At 40.2% G+C, this 16,712-nt stretch overlaps 1 protein-coding gene across 24 annotated transcripts in view; it reads right to left on the bottom strand.

Moving 5' to 3' along the window:
* The window catches only part of rims1b (regulating synaptic membrane exocytosis 1b), a 100,918-nt gene that overhangs the window by 14,446 nt on the left and 69,760 nt on the right, over window positions 1-16,712 (bottom strand). For 8 of the 24 annotated variants that reach the window (XM_084715737.1, XM_084715747.1, XM_084715741.1 and 5 more), the window contains 14 exons: window positions 16,278-16,431; window positions 15,992-16,045; window positions 13,879-14,032; window positions 12,733-12,849; window positions 11,050-11,112; window positions 10,439-10,516; window positions 7,378-7,497; window positions 5,643-5,732; window positions 3,921-3,998; window positions 3,363-3,428; window positions 1,757-1,870; window positions 1,349-1,452; window positions 526-629; window positions 218-381 (listed from right to left, as the gene is read on the bottom strand). In XM_084715737.1, the coding sequence (XP_084571863.1) occupies window positions 218-381; window positions 526-629; window positions 1,349-1,452; window positions 1,757-1,870; window positions 3,363-3,428; window positions 3,921-3,998; window positions 5,643-5,732; window positions 7,378-7,497; window positions 10,439-10,516; window positions 11,050-11,112; window positions 12,733-12,849; window positions 13,879-14,032; window positions 15,992-16,045; window positions 16,278-16,431 (1,460 nt within the window). The remainder of the gene's footprint in view (window positions 1-217; window positions 382-525; window positions 630-1,348; window positions 1,453-1,756; window positions 1,871-3,362; window positions 3,429-3,920; window positions 3,999-5,642; window positions 5,733-7,377; window positions 7,498-10,438; window positions 10,517-11,049; window positions 11,113-12,732; window positions 12,850-13,878; window positions 14,033-15,991; window positions 16,046-16,277; window positions 16,432-16,712) is intronic. The other 16 variants (XM_084715742.1, XM_084715745.1, XM_084715744.1 and 13 more) reach the window with 15 other exon arrangements.

Here is a 16,712-nt window from a genome sequence, read left to right as displayed (position 1 = left end):
GTGTGTGTGTGTGCGTGCGCGAGGACAGAGGAGACAGAGCATGCAGATGGACAGCAACATGCAGCAGGTGGCAGAACAAAACAGAAAGACAGACATTGATTAGCATGCAGATAACACACAATCTCACATTTAGGCTTATTTCAAAGAGGGTGAACAGACTGAAATCCACAGGCCCTTTAAACACTGATCACATGATCAACAGCCAATTAGGACCGACCTGAGTCGTCCTCCGGGTCGTTCTGATTGGATAGACATGTAGCTGGTGCTACTGAGGCGGGAGGCACTGCTGGCACGGGAGAGGACCGACCCATCACTTATATCATCACTGTCTGATGATCTGGCCGACATGTTGTCACTACTACGCCTCTGTTCTGCGTACATCTGTGGACAGAGACGAGGAGAAGGCGGAGGAGGAGAAAGATGATGATTTTGTTCAAACTGAAGATAGAAGAAATGACATATTTATAACTTATCAAGTGAAGAAGAAATGATTCAAAAGAATGACAGGAAAATGCGGATACTGACCTCCCGTTTGGTCTTGAGGTCTGTCTCAGGGTCGTGGGAGGCTGAAGGCCGGTAGGGATGTACTTTCATCTGCGGCTGTCGGGCTCGCTCCTCTACTGCAAGGGCTGAGACAAAACAGACAGAAAAAGAGTAATACATAAATAAAGAGCATGGACAAATATATACAAAACAAACAACAGGAATAAGAAGTCAGAAACACTGGTCCGTGTCCAGTGAGGGAGACTACGGGGAGTGTGTTGTAGATGCAGAACCTGTTTTCTGACACTAGATGGAGCATGATGTGCACTGATAGGACAAGTGCTGTCATGATGGATGCTACAAGTGCCAGACATTAATGTTAACAATTCAGGTTAAGCAACATTTTAGTGGTTGTAGAGAATGTACGGTTGCAGCAACAATTCTGGGACTACGTCACTGCAATATAAAGCTTCAAAATGTGTTGGCATACTTCAGTAGCAACACTAGGGTGCCTGTCTCAGGCAACCAATCACCCAGACAACAACAACAACAACCCTACCCCATCTTTGGTAGCATCCATGTTGTTTCTAAATTACAACTTAAAAACTTATGAAAATACCAAAGTCAGAAGAGCAACTTCAAAATTACTTTCATTGGTTTTACCTGTGTTACCCATAAAATGTCATATTGATATGGCTGCTGTGAAAAAGGTCTGTTGTCACCTTCAGTTCATGGCCTCATGAGCAGCAGAAAGAACCTGTCTTAAGCTTTGTGTCTCGGGGTACGTACACTGTTAGCTAACATAACTCATCACCCATGACTTTATTGCATCATCCCCACACCCACATCCTTACACACAACATACCTTGCTCTATGCTGCTGCTTTTTGCAGGGAGCTGAGGCAGCTGCCTGCCCCTGCGACCTGATGAGGGAGTCCCCGTCGGAGAGGGGCTGCCATGAGGGTGTGCTCTGACAGAAAGGAACATGAGGACACAAGGAGATAGGAAAGGAGACAAAAAATATCATTATTACTATATTCATCACTACTGGAAGTGAAGCCCAAAACGGAATCACAGAGACAATAAACTGATGGCTGCTATTAAAGGTCAAAGGTCACGTTAGGAGAGGAATGGATCAGAAAAGGTGCAGGAGAAGCGAAGAAGACATATGGCATTTAAATTGTGCATACAGTATTACCACAATCAGTGAGACACAGAGGGAATCAGCACACAGGGGAGGAGAAGTCTAGTGCTGGCAGTACTATAGCATGCACCTGTCTAGCCGTGGTGAGTTTGGGCAGGACCCAGCCAGGCCTGTCTGGCCAAAGGGCCTCAGCGGGCCCCCTCTCCCCCTACTGCCCCTCAGGATAGAGGTGGGCTGGATTCGACTGCCATCAGCAAATAAAAAGAAATGAAAACATAAAACCTTATAAATACATCAAAATTAAAATCAAATGAAAAGAACTTGTCTGACATGTGATACTCATGTCAAGGCTCTGTCTGTATAATACTGTGCAGAGCTCCATAAGGAAAACAGTGTGTAGGCAGTGCATTCTGGTCCAGAGTAGATGGTCTTGTATGACAAGATTCATACAACTCACAAAAATGAGGGGTCTGTCTGCCATCTGTCTGATTCTGTCATCGTCAGTGCATGAGAACATTGCTGAATTTTGAACAGCCATTTCATTTAATGTAGGTATAGAGGTGTTTTTTAAGGTGTGGACCACTAAGCTCAGCATAAAGACTAGAAGTTTTAAGTCCAAAGTCTAAAGAGGTGTAAAATGTAAAATGAGAATTTGTGCTTTTATGGGTGTTTGTCTACACCCCTTTATTTAGCTAAGCAGACAACAACCCTAAAACCACAAATTAACACCAGAATGCGATAATTAGTGAGCTTCAGTGGTGCTGGGATGCAGATTTTTTTAAACAGGCTTGCTGTCTCTAGTGATCATGCTAAGGTACGCTACAGGCTGTGGCTTCATATTTAGTGTCAACTTTTTGGACAGTGTTGCCAGATTAGGCAGCTGGCCAGTTTGTTGACAACTGGGCAGTTTTGGGTTGTGTTGTGTGCGGTAAAATAGGCCTCGGTGGGTAGACATGAAAAATTATAGTATCTTTAAAAATTATTCAGAGATTGCATTCCTTAGTTATGCAAACACATTAAGTCACTCAGCACAAGTTTGATATGACATAATTTTTATTCATTCTACTGTCTACTGTGAGTTACCATCAGTACCACCGACCTGCGGCTTAAGCCTGCCTTATAAACATACGTGAGCTATATTGTTTTTGTAAATCTGTAATGAAATTAGTTTGTTATAGTTAGTAGCATTGTACAGTGTAGTCTCCTATCTGCTTTATATCAGTTTCGAACACTTGAAATGTTGTGTTGAACAATACTGATGCTTTTCTTATGAAATCATTGGTAGTATGATCTGATTATGATCTGATTTGAGCAATTATTAGGCTGCAAAACATCAAACCCATCTGGCAACAATGTTTTTGTAGTGAATGCAGCTTTATTCCAATCATGTAAACCTCCCAGCACAAAATTTCATCAAATTTCATCAAAAATTGGAATAAAAAACAAAAATGCATTTTAAAAAATGAAATCACACGAATGCTAAGTTGTGAGTTGCGTTGTGTTTATAGCTAATGTGTTTGGTGTTATAAGTAAGCTTTTTTGATTTTGAGTCAGAATTCAAGGCTACACTGTGACTTAAAAAAACCCGAAAATATTCCAAATATTCCAGCTGTGACAACCAGTAACAAACGGTCAGATACCATCCCTTAGGATAGATGAGAAGAAGTGACAGTAATGAGAAGAGACTAAAGAAGGTGAGTGAGTGAGTGAATGACTGAATGAATGAATGACCTTACCTGTCCCCCTCCAGGCTTTTTTTGCTGCCCCTGTGACAGTTTGGACTTGATGAATTGCTAAACTGCCTGTTTCGGCAAACAGCAACCACAGAGAGGGAGAGAGAGAGAGAGAGGGGGGAAGAAAAACAAACACGATATGGAGAATGATGACCCACAGAATGGAAAAACTGATTACTGACTGATGTGTTGGATATAATGTAACTCAAACTGAGGCTTTAGTTTGATTTTTGTGGTTTGCAAAAGCAATATTTCACACATTCGGTCCACTATTTTCCAACCAGCAACAATGTTACAGAAAAGAAAGCGCCATCAAGCCAGAGAAGTGGGGAAATTCAAACAGACGCTCAGCAGAAAGAGCAGGCGCAGCAGAATGAAAGAGGGATAACAAAGTCTTAGGCCACAAATATTTACAGGAAGAGGGAAAGAAACAGCGCTGATCACAAGATCTGTGCAATGTTATATCATCTACAGGATGAGCTCCAGGCTGCAGGATAGGCTTCAAAGGTACAAGCAGAGCTTTTAAGAGGTGGGGACAGCAAAAGGGCAGGCCTGGTATACCTGTCTTCCTCAGGGGCCACATGCTCTACTAAGATCCTGGGGCTTGGGGGAGTCTTGCTGGGCAAAGAGTTGGAGTACCTAGAGGGGTGGAAGGAAGGGTGAGAGGAGGAGCATCCCAAGGTAGGAAGACCGGGAAGAGGTTGTTAGTGAGTAAAGGGACAGCCTAGGCTTTGAAACTGTGAATTAATTTAAATTTCATCAATTACATCAGTCCAAAGATTCCCCTTGACTTGACTTATCGTACGTTTCAAGCCATGTTAGAAATCTGAGCATTAGAAGCACTTACTGTATGAACAAGCTAACAAAATGCTGGAATTTATTTATTTTATGGAACAAGTGGACATTCTGGGAAACACATGTAATTGCTGAGATATAACCAACAGCCAGGAAACAGTTGGTTCAGCTTAGCATAAAAATTGAAAAAGGGAGAAACAGTCATATGTGGTTCTGTCCAAAATCCACCTTTCAAAACCTACGTCACAATGTGCTTCAAAATAGGATCAGTGTTTAAGGAAAAAAACAAAAGGGATTAGACACAACACAGACCAAAGTAGAGAAAAACTAGACTCTTAAGTGTTGTGATTCTTTTTGATGATACCTGAATATTTTTTTCTTTATATAATTAACTAGCACTTACTCATTTAGCTTGATGCTAACATATAATGGAAATTCCCCTTAATTCCCAGAAAGTACCTGTCCTATGCTCCAACCCTGTCCTAGTACTAAGTACAAAGTTTGGAAAAAATAAAATAAAGATACAAAAATGTAGCGGTAAGTACTGTTATTTTGCGGTAAGTACTGTTATTTTGCTTTTGCTGCTTTATTTTTCTAAGCATTTATTAAGCAATGTCCAGTAAACAGTTAAGAAAGTCTTCTTAACCATTGAGACACCAACCAGCCCTGATGGATCATTACAGGAACAGTTCTGCACTTTTCATCTGGATGTCCAATCAGTGTTGATGGTAAACGTTGTTAATTGGGACAGTAATTTCCTCACTGTAATATATTGACCAAGAAAGCTTCGTTCTCCTGTTTGTGGAACTATGCTGGCAATGCTTACATGTATGAGGATGCAATATGTGCAGCTTTCTGATGCCCACGCCCACGTTGGCATGTATCACCACCCTAGTCTATAGTGATTACTTTGTTGTTTAATATTTAAGTTAAATAAGCTTGGTTATTTTGAAGCAAAAAGTCTTCCATGTTCTGCTCATTATCCTCCTGTGATCTAACAGTGAAATATTCTGAACCCTGTCCATAGGCGTTCTCTATAGGCCCTCCCCACATCCATAACTATTTATTCTTCTATACTTGTGGGCTCTCCTTAGATGGGGAGGGCCCACGAATATTCAGTCCCCTATTATAAAATTTCGTGACACAACTTCCAGCAGATAGCTGAGCAAGTATTTTAGTTTGGGTATTTTAGGTGAAATTAAGGATATTCCCCATTAAAAAGCAGGTAGACGTGTTTTTATGAAGATGTGCAATGATAAATTCACTTATGTATGAAAGACACACATGACATGAACTGGAGTGAAGACATGCAGCATCCTGAACCCAAAAAATGTTGAATGATTCAATCATGCAGTCAAAAAAAAAAGATTTGAAAGCTGTCATTGAAGACAATTTCTGCAGTCTATCACTTATGTATCTGCATTCATCTTTAAAATAAATATCAGATTGATTGGTTCATGAACTGCATTAAAAATCTTCCTTTTATACCTGTCTCTGTCAGGGGAGTGAAAGTTGGTGTCTGGTCTCAGACAAGTGGTGCTGGCACTCCTCACTCTGTCCAACGACGGCTGCAGGTCGCTGCACCACCACAACATGGCAGCAGAGAGAGAAAGACAGAAAGAAGAAAGAAACAGAGATGGAGACAAGATGTACAAATACAGAGGACATGAGCAGAGGTGTCAGGAAGAAGAAAAGGTTGTGAAGAATGTGAGAGAACAAACAAATGACCAGCGGGAGGCAGATGAAAGAAAATATGCGAGAAAAAGGGAGGATAATGTGAAATAAAGTTAAGAAATAGAGACAGAAAGGACACAGGAGGAAGGAGGGAGAGACAAAGAGAGAATAAGGAAGGCCATCAGACAGTGCAGTAACATGTAATGGCTCTGATGCTGTATCTCCATTTATCATAGCCAGTCATTCCTCGCGGCCATACACTGTGAGACCACTCAGATGGAAGGTTGGTGAGTTGCCATGGGAACCAGGTCTAAGTGGGAGAGGAGACCGCTTGTGAGTGTGTATGTGTGAGGGGATGAATGAGTGAGGAGGAGAGGAGAGAGGAGCAGCCGGCGTTCAAGTTTACTGCGAGCTGCTGCTGCACACGCTCACAGCTGTATGTTTGTCACGTCATGCCGCTCTGTGACAACAGTTACTTTCAACAGATGGTTGGCTCAGCGCCATCGCATGACATTGCACATGATGTTTCCAGGCCAAATGCCGCAACAAGGGCTTAGGAGTTTAGTGTTTGTTTAATGCTCTGCCAGTAAATGCTTAAAGTCGAGATGAAATGAAAAAAAAAAAAGCCTTTTTACCCCTTAAGATCACATTTCCAGTCATATTGTGTTCCTATTTAGCAATATATGCCAGTAAAAATACCCCAAAAATCAATGTGTTTGTATTTTTATATCAAAATCTGTGTGCTTACCTAAGCCTGAAGCAATTTCAACCAATAACATCGTGACATCCACTTGTCAATCACCCTTCAACATTTGGCAGTACAGAGCTAAGGCTGTACATAAGGATTTGATAACTAGCTAGCAACAGTTTGGTATATTGGTGTGTCTTCCAAGCCTTGTTCTGTTTCCCCAAAATACATTGTTATGGGCCTGCTAATACAATTTATTAATTTGGGGGTAGATGGTATCTGTGATATGCAGATACCACTTCCCCCATACGCACGAGGCATTTTACAGTGGACTGCTTCAATAGCTAACATCGGAGATAACTTTGAGCATATGATATGCTGAGCCTCACTCATTATTTACTGAGCATCCTGATAGCTTTACTTGTTGCTAAAATAGTTAAGTGCTAACTGCTTTTAGCTTGGTTAGCCATGCAGCTTAGCCATGTAGCTAAAAGAGGCCATGTTTGGGTTTAAACTCGCTGTGTTCACTGGGAGGTCCTGGCGGGTAGCGTCAGCTAGGCTAATGAGCCGCTCTCTGTAGCTGCTGAGGCTGAGAGGCAGGGATGTGTTATAATGAACTAGATGCAGGATGCAAAGATGGCACCTCTGAGAATTGCTTGTTTTATAATGGTGGCTTCTGAGGAAAATGCTTTTTGGACAACTGGAGAATTTGGACTAGAGAAGTTTTTACACACATACACACACACAAAAAGAATAGCCCTTTGATTTCCTTTCATGTAGACTTTAAGCCTCTGCTCTACAGCACACTGTCACCCAAAAAAAGGAAAAGGAAAGGTTCTGGGTGAGGGGAGTTGTTCTTACCTAACAGTGACCTCATCAGTGAACCTGAGCACACGGTGTGTAAGGATGCTACGAGGCATGGTGCTGCCCCCTTCCTGCCTGTGGGGAGGCTTGCTCTTTAGGCATGCAGGGAGGGTAGAGCTGTACACCAGAAACCCAGAGATGGGGAAAGACCCGCGTGCAAAGGAAGGCAAAGGAAAACAAAATGACGCATGCAACTGACAGAAACAAGCAGAGATAAAATAAGTGAAGAGGAGGAAAACACAAGCATGAAAGTAAGGAGGAGAGACAAAGAAGCAGCATTCACATCATCACATTATGGTGCAACATAAAATGAGAAATTCATTATGTAAGAGTGCAGAGATAGTTGCTCCTGCCCTCCCTCTGGATTGACCCCACACACATATATGGGGAGATTACATGTAATGCTGATTATATAACACAATCTACAGATCTAAAGCCATCGTGGCAGCACGTGGTGAGGAAACCAAGCTACAGTAGATCTATAAAATGTATAGGAGTGCCATGAAAAGGATTAGAGCAGAACAGAGAAATGGAGGGACTTGCTTATACAGGAGGTCTGTGTGTCCGGTGGTTATGTGGTCAGGAGTTGAGGTATTACAGTAAATATAAGTGATGATTATGTGTTTTTAATGCTGGTTCAGAGGTAGAGAAAAACAGAGAGTAAGAGTATGTTGCATATCAACATGCACTGATGTGATCTGGTACAAATTATACTGCCAGGATCAACATCTGATAAATACATTAAAGGACAATACTGGTGGATTTGCGTGTTGTAGTCTGTTGACTGCAACTCACATATTCTTTATATTATGCTGACCATTTTAACTTTTAGATTGACCTCCAGGCAGTCATTATTATGGGGAACTCCAGAAACCTAAGACAAATTTCAAAAAGAATTGTTAAAATAGTGCAGCAGAGGCCAAAATATCCTATCCTTTAGTTCCTAATATGGGTCAAACTCCAAATACTCTAGATTCTAGACTTCCCATAATGCTACTAGTATGATGTTGGTAGGTATACTAATAACTGCCCAGATTTTCTGTTATAAATGAGTAATTTGTAGTTTCTAAGCCAAGACATCGTTTGACGTTATTTTCTCTGCCGTGACAAAGAAGACATTATAGTTTACAACCTGTCTAGTAGCCTCCATGTCTATTTAATTGGTGTTGTTATGTAAAGTTGGTGAGGTGCCCTTTTAAACAAGACTAAAGCCCCATTTCCACCACATGGTATGGCTTGACTTAACTCGCTTTTTTTCTGGTTTTCATTATAATGGTACTTGGTATGTGTTTTTAGTATTGCCTCGGTTCCAAGTGAGCTGAGGTGACTCTAAATTTTGGTAGCACAGCATGAGAAGCCCTGCACAAACCTGGCATTTTTAAATAGCCAAACTACCATCAATAGTGACCACAATTTTTTATTCACTCAGAAATGACAACCCGCAAAACCAAGCCATGGTCAGTTAACAATGTTCAGATGTATCAATAACTCCAACCCTTCATATCCTCTGTTATACAAGTAGCGTAGCTCCTATTTGTGTGCATACTGAATGCTAGCATGCTAATTAGGACTAAACTCAAGTACAGTTGAGGCTGACAGGAGTGTCTTTAGTATTGGCCCAAACCAAAGTTGGACAAGGGAAATGTGGCAATCCATCCTATAGTTGTTGAGACATATAACAAGAAACCACAAATGTCAACCCTAAGCTTGAGAAAAAGTCAGAATGATTAAGCCTCTAAGAACCACAGGGAACCTGGGAATCAGTAATGTCTGTACAAAAGTTCATAGAATCCATCTACATTTTAAATATTTCATTCTGGACCAAAGTAGTGGATGAACTGACTGACCTAGATTTGGATGGTCCACTTGGAGCTATGCCACAAGCCTGAGCAGTAACCAACTGCAGCTGAAATGCAGTGGTGATCAGTGTGATTTAATAATGTTTATTTCTTGTGTTCTAGGTTGCACGATATGCCAGATTGAGATTCAGCTAACGATGTAAAAGAAATGACCAAATTCTCGTTATTATTTTCACAATGTTCATGTTTGCTTATAATTTAGCTTGCGGTTTTGATTGTCTGACAAAATCCAAATGACAGAGCTCCTTGACTGCACCAGTGACTTCCTGTTCTTAACTGCTACCAAGAGGGCAGAAAATCAGTCTAAGAACGTACTATACACTTTGAAAAATGGTCAGAAGAGGTCAACATGTATTTTACTGAGTTGTAGTCATAGTATGGCCTAGACAAAACGCTCTCACTCTGAATTTGTCAAATGTTGCGGCTTGGTCAGTAGCCCTAGGCTTTAAACTATGACACTGTAGGTACCCTTCAAGTGTCAGTTTTCCATGTGCAGGGCTCCAAGGTCAAGTTAGCAATAAATTACGCAACCTCTAAGTAGACTTTCAAAATAGAGGCACAAAAATTGCTTGGTTTGGGTAACAAAACTGGTTGATTAGGTTTAGGAAAATATCATGGTATGGATTAAAAAAAGTCTGTCAGTTACAGAAATTACGGTACATAACATAACTTACGTAAGTTATGTTATGTAATGTATGTTGCTTTACAAAGAAGTCAACTTTGACCTTTGGTTTCAAACAGGTCCCGATCCATAGTCTTCTGGGTGAAAGTCTTGTGTTTGTTTGACCCATTCGTCCTTCACATGCAGACTTTACCTGTCTTTGTACTGTCACCTGAATTTGATGGAAAATCAAAACATAAGGCTAGAGAAGCACGCCCAGACAGCCCTACAGCGTCATAGTTTGAAACACAGGGTCACTGACGAAGCTGCCATATTTGACGGAGAGAAAATTCCATCTATGAGCACCAGTATGGTCTTTTAAAGGATTGCATAATACAGAGGGAAAAGCAACACATAGCATTTAGTTGGCTCAAACGGCACCATGACAAAGCAACTTGGCACACTCCAACTGAATCAAGCAGCACAGTGCACTGGGAGACATGTGGGCATTTGTTGCATTGCAAGAACATTGCCACAACTAAATGACCCACCACAGAGGGGGTACACAAGACTGCCTTTCACGCTGTGCTGTGCTTACCTGTAAATGTCTTTATGGATACCGTTTACTAACAGGGGCATTTTGGGGGGGAGTGTGTTGCTGTATCTACCTACGCCCCTGGTTGTATGAGTGGAGATGATGCACAAAAAGCAAGACAAGAACAAAAAAAGTGGGGAAAAAAATATATAACTGAAGTGAATGAACACATCAAATGCAAAAAAAATTGAAAGACATTAATCAAAAGGGCTTTGTCTTCTTTGAGGTCAGCCACCAAGCAGGTCTCTAATCCCCTCACACAGTGATCAGTATGTTGTGTGTGTGTTTTTATGAGACAGTCGAGGTGATAGACAATAATCAGACATGAATTCATGAGTGCGCCGCAACTACTTGACCCTAATGTGACACTTTGAACTTTGCCTTGATGCAGTTGCAAAAAAGCAGACATACACTCTAGTAGGTCTTTACAGTCCATTCAAGATAATCAACACACTGTTTTCACTCAATACATTAACATTAAGTGTGTTAAGATGGAGTTGTTAAAGTATAATGAGGATGGAAATGATGATAAAATGACATATTTTATGAAAATAAAGTTGAATGGTGGTTGTGGTCTTTCTTTTTTTTTTTTTTTTTTTTTTTTTCATTTTTACCTGTTTGTGTGCAGGCACTCGGCACTCCCACCACGGATAGACCTGTGCATCTCCAGGACCTCACTGGCATTGCCATGACGATGGGTGAACAAATGAGAAACAACCCGAGAAATCAAACACAACAGAAGAGGATGGAAACTCAGACAGGCAAAGTGAATTTATGAATGAGAGAAACCAGGAAATCATAATTCTGAGATTTCAATCAAGTCTGCATTCAGCAGTACAGAATGATAGAACAAACTCAGTATGTTGCAATGACTAGTTTCACACTGTTAGTAGTATTAGTAGATATTAGTTTGGTTATATCACATTGCACACATTGATTAACCAAAACAAGACTCAAACTTTATGAAAAAATATATATAAGTAAATATTAGCAAGTTATAAGCACATTTTGGAAGTGATGAAAACCAGAAGTGATAACACCAGGAGCACTGACCCAATGTGATCCAATGTGTAATTTGGTAACACTTGCTATGCAGGTCATGTCTCTAATACATTAAAAGCACATTCATAAGACATCATAATGCATTTATAAGGCTTTATAAAACTGTTTTAAATGTTTAAAACCATGCATGATAACTTGTAACAGGGTTTATAAAGTGGTGGACATAGTATATTATGCATTCATAATGCTTTATACCTCCATGTCAAAGTGACAGCAGTGAAGTCGGGTACACAGCACATTATAACTGTCATGACATTAGCCACTTACAAAGTCACATGTCACAGCAGATAATATTTTCTAAATTAAAATAAAAATTTAATAATGTCTTTTAAGCATGGCATAATGTACAGTGAGCAGGCCGTTATTGATAAATAAACCAAGACAAGATGGTGAATCACAACAGTGAGGTGCTCACTACATTACCCCGCTTCTTACAGTGCTACTTAATCTAAAGAAAATCACTAATGTGACACAAAATATTAATATGAAAATTATTTTACTAAGTTAAAAAGGTTTTTATTGATTAAAATTATTTTAATTCTCCTCCAGAGTCTATGATCAGAAGTGCATCCACACCAGCAGACTGTTATTCATTGTTACGGTCTGTTACTCAGAAATAACAGACATTAAAATGCTGTAATTGACCCTTGCTAGGTCCTGCCCCTTTTTTTGCCCTGTACTCACAGAGAAAACCAGAACCAGAGAAGACCATTAAAAGATGTTACAGTGGGCCTGTATAAACGACAATATTCACATCTTAAGTTAGCAAATGTTAGCAAAATGCTAGTTAACTAGCTAGCTAATGTACATAATTTAAAGCTAGTCAATCATGCCAAGTTTTCTCAAATGTTATCAAAGCATGGAAAAAACAGGCGGGACTTAGGGATGGCCAACTGACCAATCAGAATCGAGTATTTAGCAACATAGTAAACATCAATAATACACTATAGCTGAAGTATAATACATTTTGTCCACTACTTATAATATTTTATAAACCTTATTCTAAATTGTAATGCATGATTGTGAACTTTTTAAATAGTTTTATAAATCCTTATCAATGCATTATAATGTCTTATGAATGTGCTTAGAATTCATTACAGTATGATCTTTCTATAAAGTGATTATATTATTATTTATCTATTTATTATTATTATATATTATTATATATACTATTATATACAGTACATAATTTTAGTCACACCCGTGACGATCACACACAGATCTCAACAGGTTACCTGTCCTCAGAGTACTCGTAGTCCGAGTCACCGGAGCGCTGGTGCTCCAAGTGTGCGTCGTGGTAGCGGGAGGGGGATTGAGAGTGGTGGCGGTTCTGGTGGATCTCATCTAGACTCCTGATGAAATCAAAGATATCCACTAAATTCATGGTTTTTTGGTTGTTTTTTTTTTCTAAATATGACATGAATCTTGGTCCATAGTTCTGATGATGCAGTATGTCCAAATTTACTTTTTATTCCTCTACAGGAGAAATGCTGTTTTTAGTCACAACTTATTTCCAATTGCTTTGATTTTGTCCGTCTCTTACTCTTAACACAAAAGCAGTGAAACTGAACACTTCCTGCACAGGTATTTCACATTAAAAGCAAAACTCGAATAGCCCTTTCCAGATGGGCTTTAAATTTAAAATAAATACAGAAGGTGTTGAGTTTAAATTACTGTAGCTTAACATTTATTGAAAAGAATGGAAAGGAAGCACAATGTAAAGTAAATGATGAATAAGAATACTATTTCTGTGAAAAGAGAAACTCAAAATAGCGATAGAACTATGTGTTTTTATGGTTAGTGTACTGGGACTTCTGTCCAGTCTCAGAGCTAGTTAGCTAGCTATCTGCAGACTGCAGTTACAAACATGGGCACTGCAGTTAATCCACAGGGAATTCTGATTAATAACAGATAGGTTGAGGGTGGGACATAGGGTAAGAGAGATGAACTACAGTTTTTAGTTTTACTGCTCTAATGTCCCATATTTGCTGCAATTACATCACTGTGCGCATGAAAATAAAACTGAAAGCAGCCTCACTAATCATTAAAGTAAATCATTACAGAAAACACTCAGACATCAACACAGTATACAGTAAAAAAATTACCTGGAAAGCTAGCACTGCTCGACATAATTTAAAACGTAACATAGCATATTATGACGTGTAGAAGTGTGGATGCAGGTCTCTACATTGAAAAAAATAATATGTTCAAAGCTTTTTACCTAGCCTTCATTAGTGGACATGTTGAAGAATTTACAATATACAGTTGATATAATCCATCTTTTAAAGCAGAACTACCAAGGATGCCACAGCATTTGGTGCTGGATTATTGTCACCACAGACAACACACAATCCACTGACAGTCCATCAGATGATACTGACCTCTGCATGGGCACATGTGCGGGCCGTGACCGTGCCCTGCAGGAGTCCTCTCTGTGAGGAGACACTGAGCGGGACCGATGCTGGACAGGGCGCTGCTGCTCAGGCACAGCCAGCGTACTGCCTCGCTCTCTCTCCCTCGAATTACGCTCTGCACCTACACACACATACAGATCCAGCACAGACACACCCACACACAGCGGCACAAAAAGCAGAATTTACACATGCACGCACATTCATACAAACATGTTTGCCAGTTCATGGATACAACACACACACAAACATGGATACAGAGAAACACACACCCACACACATCCAAGCATTAGTTGAGTCCTTTGATAAGGATGCACCAGTTGTCAGTGTGACGCTACTGACTACCACTACAGATGCCATTCTCTTACAGACTGTAGAACATCACATCGAGATGTTTTACAGGCAGATGGCCAGCTAGCAAACAGGTTAGCTGGTCATGTGAGCTCGCCTGAGTAGCTGACTGTTTCTGCAGCGTCTCTGTCAGACTCTCATGTCTTGTTTTATATCGCATGGAGTGCCAAATGAGATGAGAGATCAGACTTTGAACCACAACAGCTACAAAGAATAAATTGTATATAATCCAACAATACAGATAATTCAACAAATGCATGACATTACAGAATATCTACAGAACCTGTATTAGCTGAATTGTCTTGCTACACATATGTAGATACTACATAAGATATGAAGTAGAGCTGAAAACCAGAGGGAATGATTTTGTACATAAATGTATCGTTCACTCTCTGCAACTTATTTTGGTTTTGCAAAAGAAATGCAAGCTTTAGCCAAAAGGTAAAGTCAATGTGTTTTCAAAACTGTCAACACAATCTCACCCTTTAATGAACTCCTTTTTGGATTTTGGGTCAATTGTGGATGAATTCAGCAGCTAAAATGTGTCATGTTTTGTTCTGCAACAGTTCTTACTACAGTTTTAATTTGCATCTCTGGCTGGCTTCTTCTCCATAGTAACTGAGCCTCGGTTAGAGCCATTTGCCATAAAAAACACGATTTCTCATAGAGGAAACTGACAAATTGAAGTGAAAGCCAGAACCTGCATTTACACCTTTTTCGTGTTAAGGAACATTAAAAGGATAATTTTGAATATCTGAAGTGGGGTTGTATGAGGTACTTATCATCAGTGTATTACCTGCAGTAGATGGCAGTCGACATGCTGCTGATTTGCAGAGAGGAACATTAGTATGGAAGTTAAGCAATTAACAGCTGCAGGTCTATCTATGGTGCACTTGCACGTATTTGTCCAGAAATGTAAAAATATATGTGTGCAAGATCACAATCTAAGCTCAGTGTTTGCATAAGAATAAAAATTGGAATAGTGATGTTCAAATAAATCAATGATTCTAACATTTCTAACATTCCTCTAACACCCATTAAACCTCCCAATGTGGCAAACCATACCCATCAGGCATTTGGAGACTTAAAAACGAACCATAAAAAGGTGCGAATATTCAAACTAGGTTGACATTCATCTGACAGGATATTAAGCCACAGCAGAAACAGTAAAACAACAAAGCAGTTGTAGTGATTCTATTTACCAAAATAACACAAATTAAGCTTCTACTGTACGAATCCAGAGTCCTTTCAGTGAACTAAGCAACTTCCGGGCAGGACTAGAAGCATGCAGGAGAATGCCAGGAAACTCAGTGGAATGACAGTGAATAGCTGTAGCTCTACATTGTAACATGCACTCAGTGCTTCAGTGTCTCTACGGCCCAGCAGAGGAGGAGAAACTGTTCACTGCAGCCTCAGTGAAGGAGTACAGTACACTGCTAAACCGCAGCACTACCGTATAAAGGCTGAACACTACAGTACAACACTGCAATTCAAAATCTGCAGTCCAGGAGCAATATGATGAATTGCAGAAGTCTTTGGAGTGTTGCCTTTTGCTGATACAGCAAAGATTAATTACTTTAATTTGGGCGCAATTTGTTCTAAAACATCCAAATGAGCCAAAAGGAGGCTGAAGGTTTTTGGAGAATGCAGAGAAGTCGCTCTCTCGCCCAGTGCTGGACACCTACTGTAGACTAATACAAGGAAATGCTCAGTAACCATGCCCCCCACCCACCTTTAGTCACTACCAAACCATCATCAAACTCTGTATCAATGATGCGATGAGACCCTGCACACACACACACAAACACAGACACACAACACACACACACAGGACAGGGTAAAGTTGAGAGGTTCTGTTGTCACACTGAGAGACACAAAGAGAAAGCTCAGTAAAGGAAAGGTTAGCACACACACACTCACACACACACACACACTGTAGGCTCACAAAACAGGAATTAAATCACACACATATTTATATACACACAGCCTGTAAAAGTAGCGTGTTTAAGCAGACATACTCTGTAGTTTCTTGCTGGGGCTGTCTCCGTGGACGTGTCTGCGTGGGAGGTACGGGGAGGGCTGGGGCAGAGGTATAGAAGACACGTCGTGTGTCTGGAGTTTATACCAGTGAGGAATGTCATCCAGCAGAGCCGTCTCCAGCTCTATCAGGATCTGAAAGACAGAGAGGGGAAGGTGGAAGAAGCAGGTGAGCCAGCAAAAGAGAAACACTGAGGATGCACTTTTCAGAGAGCGGGACTGTGTTTCTGTTGAACCATTTCAGTCCTGGAGATCTTTAATGCAGAAATTTACAACCTTTTTAGCTTGTTGGCCCTTAAAATAAAGAGGTTCAAACTAGCAAACCTCCAGTTCAAGCAAGAAGTGATTTTTCCTTTCTGTTAGTATTTCATTTCAATAATTTTTGGAAGCTTACAGAGTTCATATTAGCCAATATT

Source organism: Lutjanus erythropterus, chromosome 3 (assembly GCF_056507025.1).
Source record: "Lutjanus erythropterus isolate fLutEry1 chromosome 3, fLutEry1.hap2, whole genome shotgun sequence".
Taxonomy (NCBI): Eukaryota; Metazoa; Chordata; class Actinopteri; order Lutjaniformes; family Lutjanidae; genus Lutjanus; species Lutjanus erythropterus.
The sequence above is the reverse complement of the archived record's forward strand: the minus strand, read 5'-3'. Positions and strand labels throughout refer to the sequence as shown.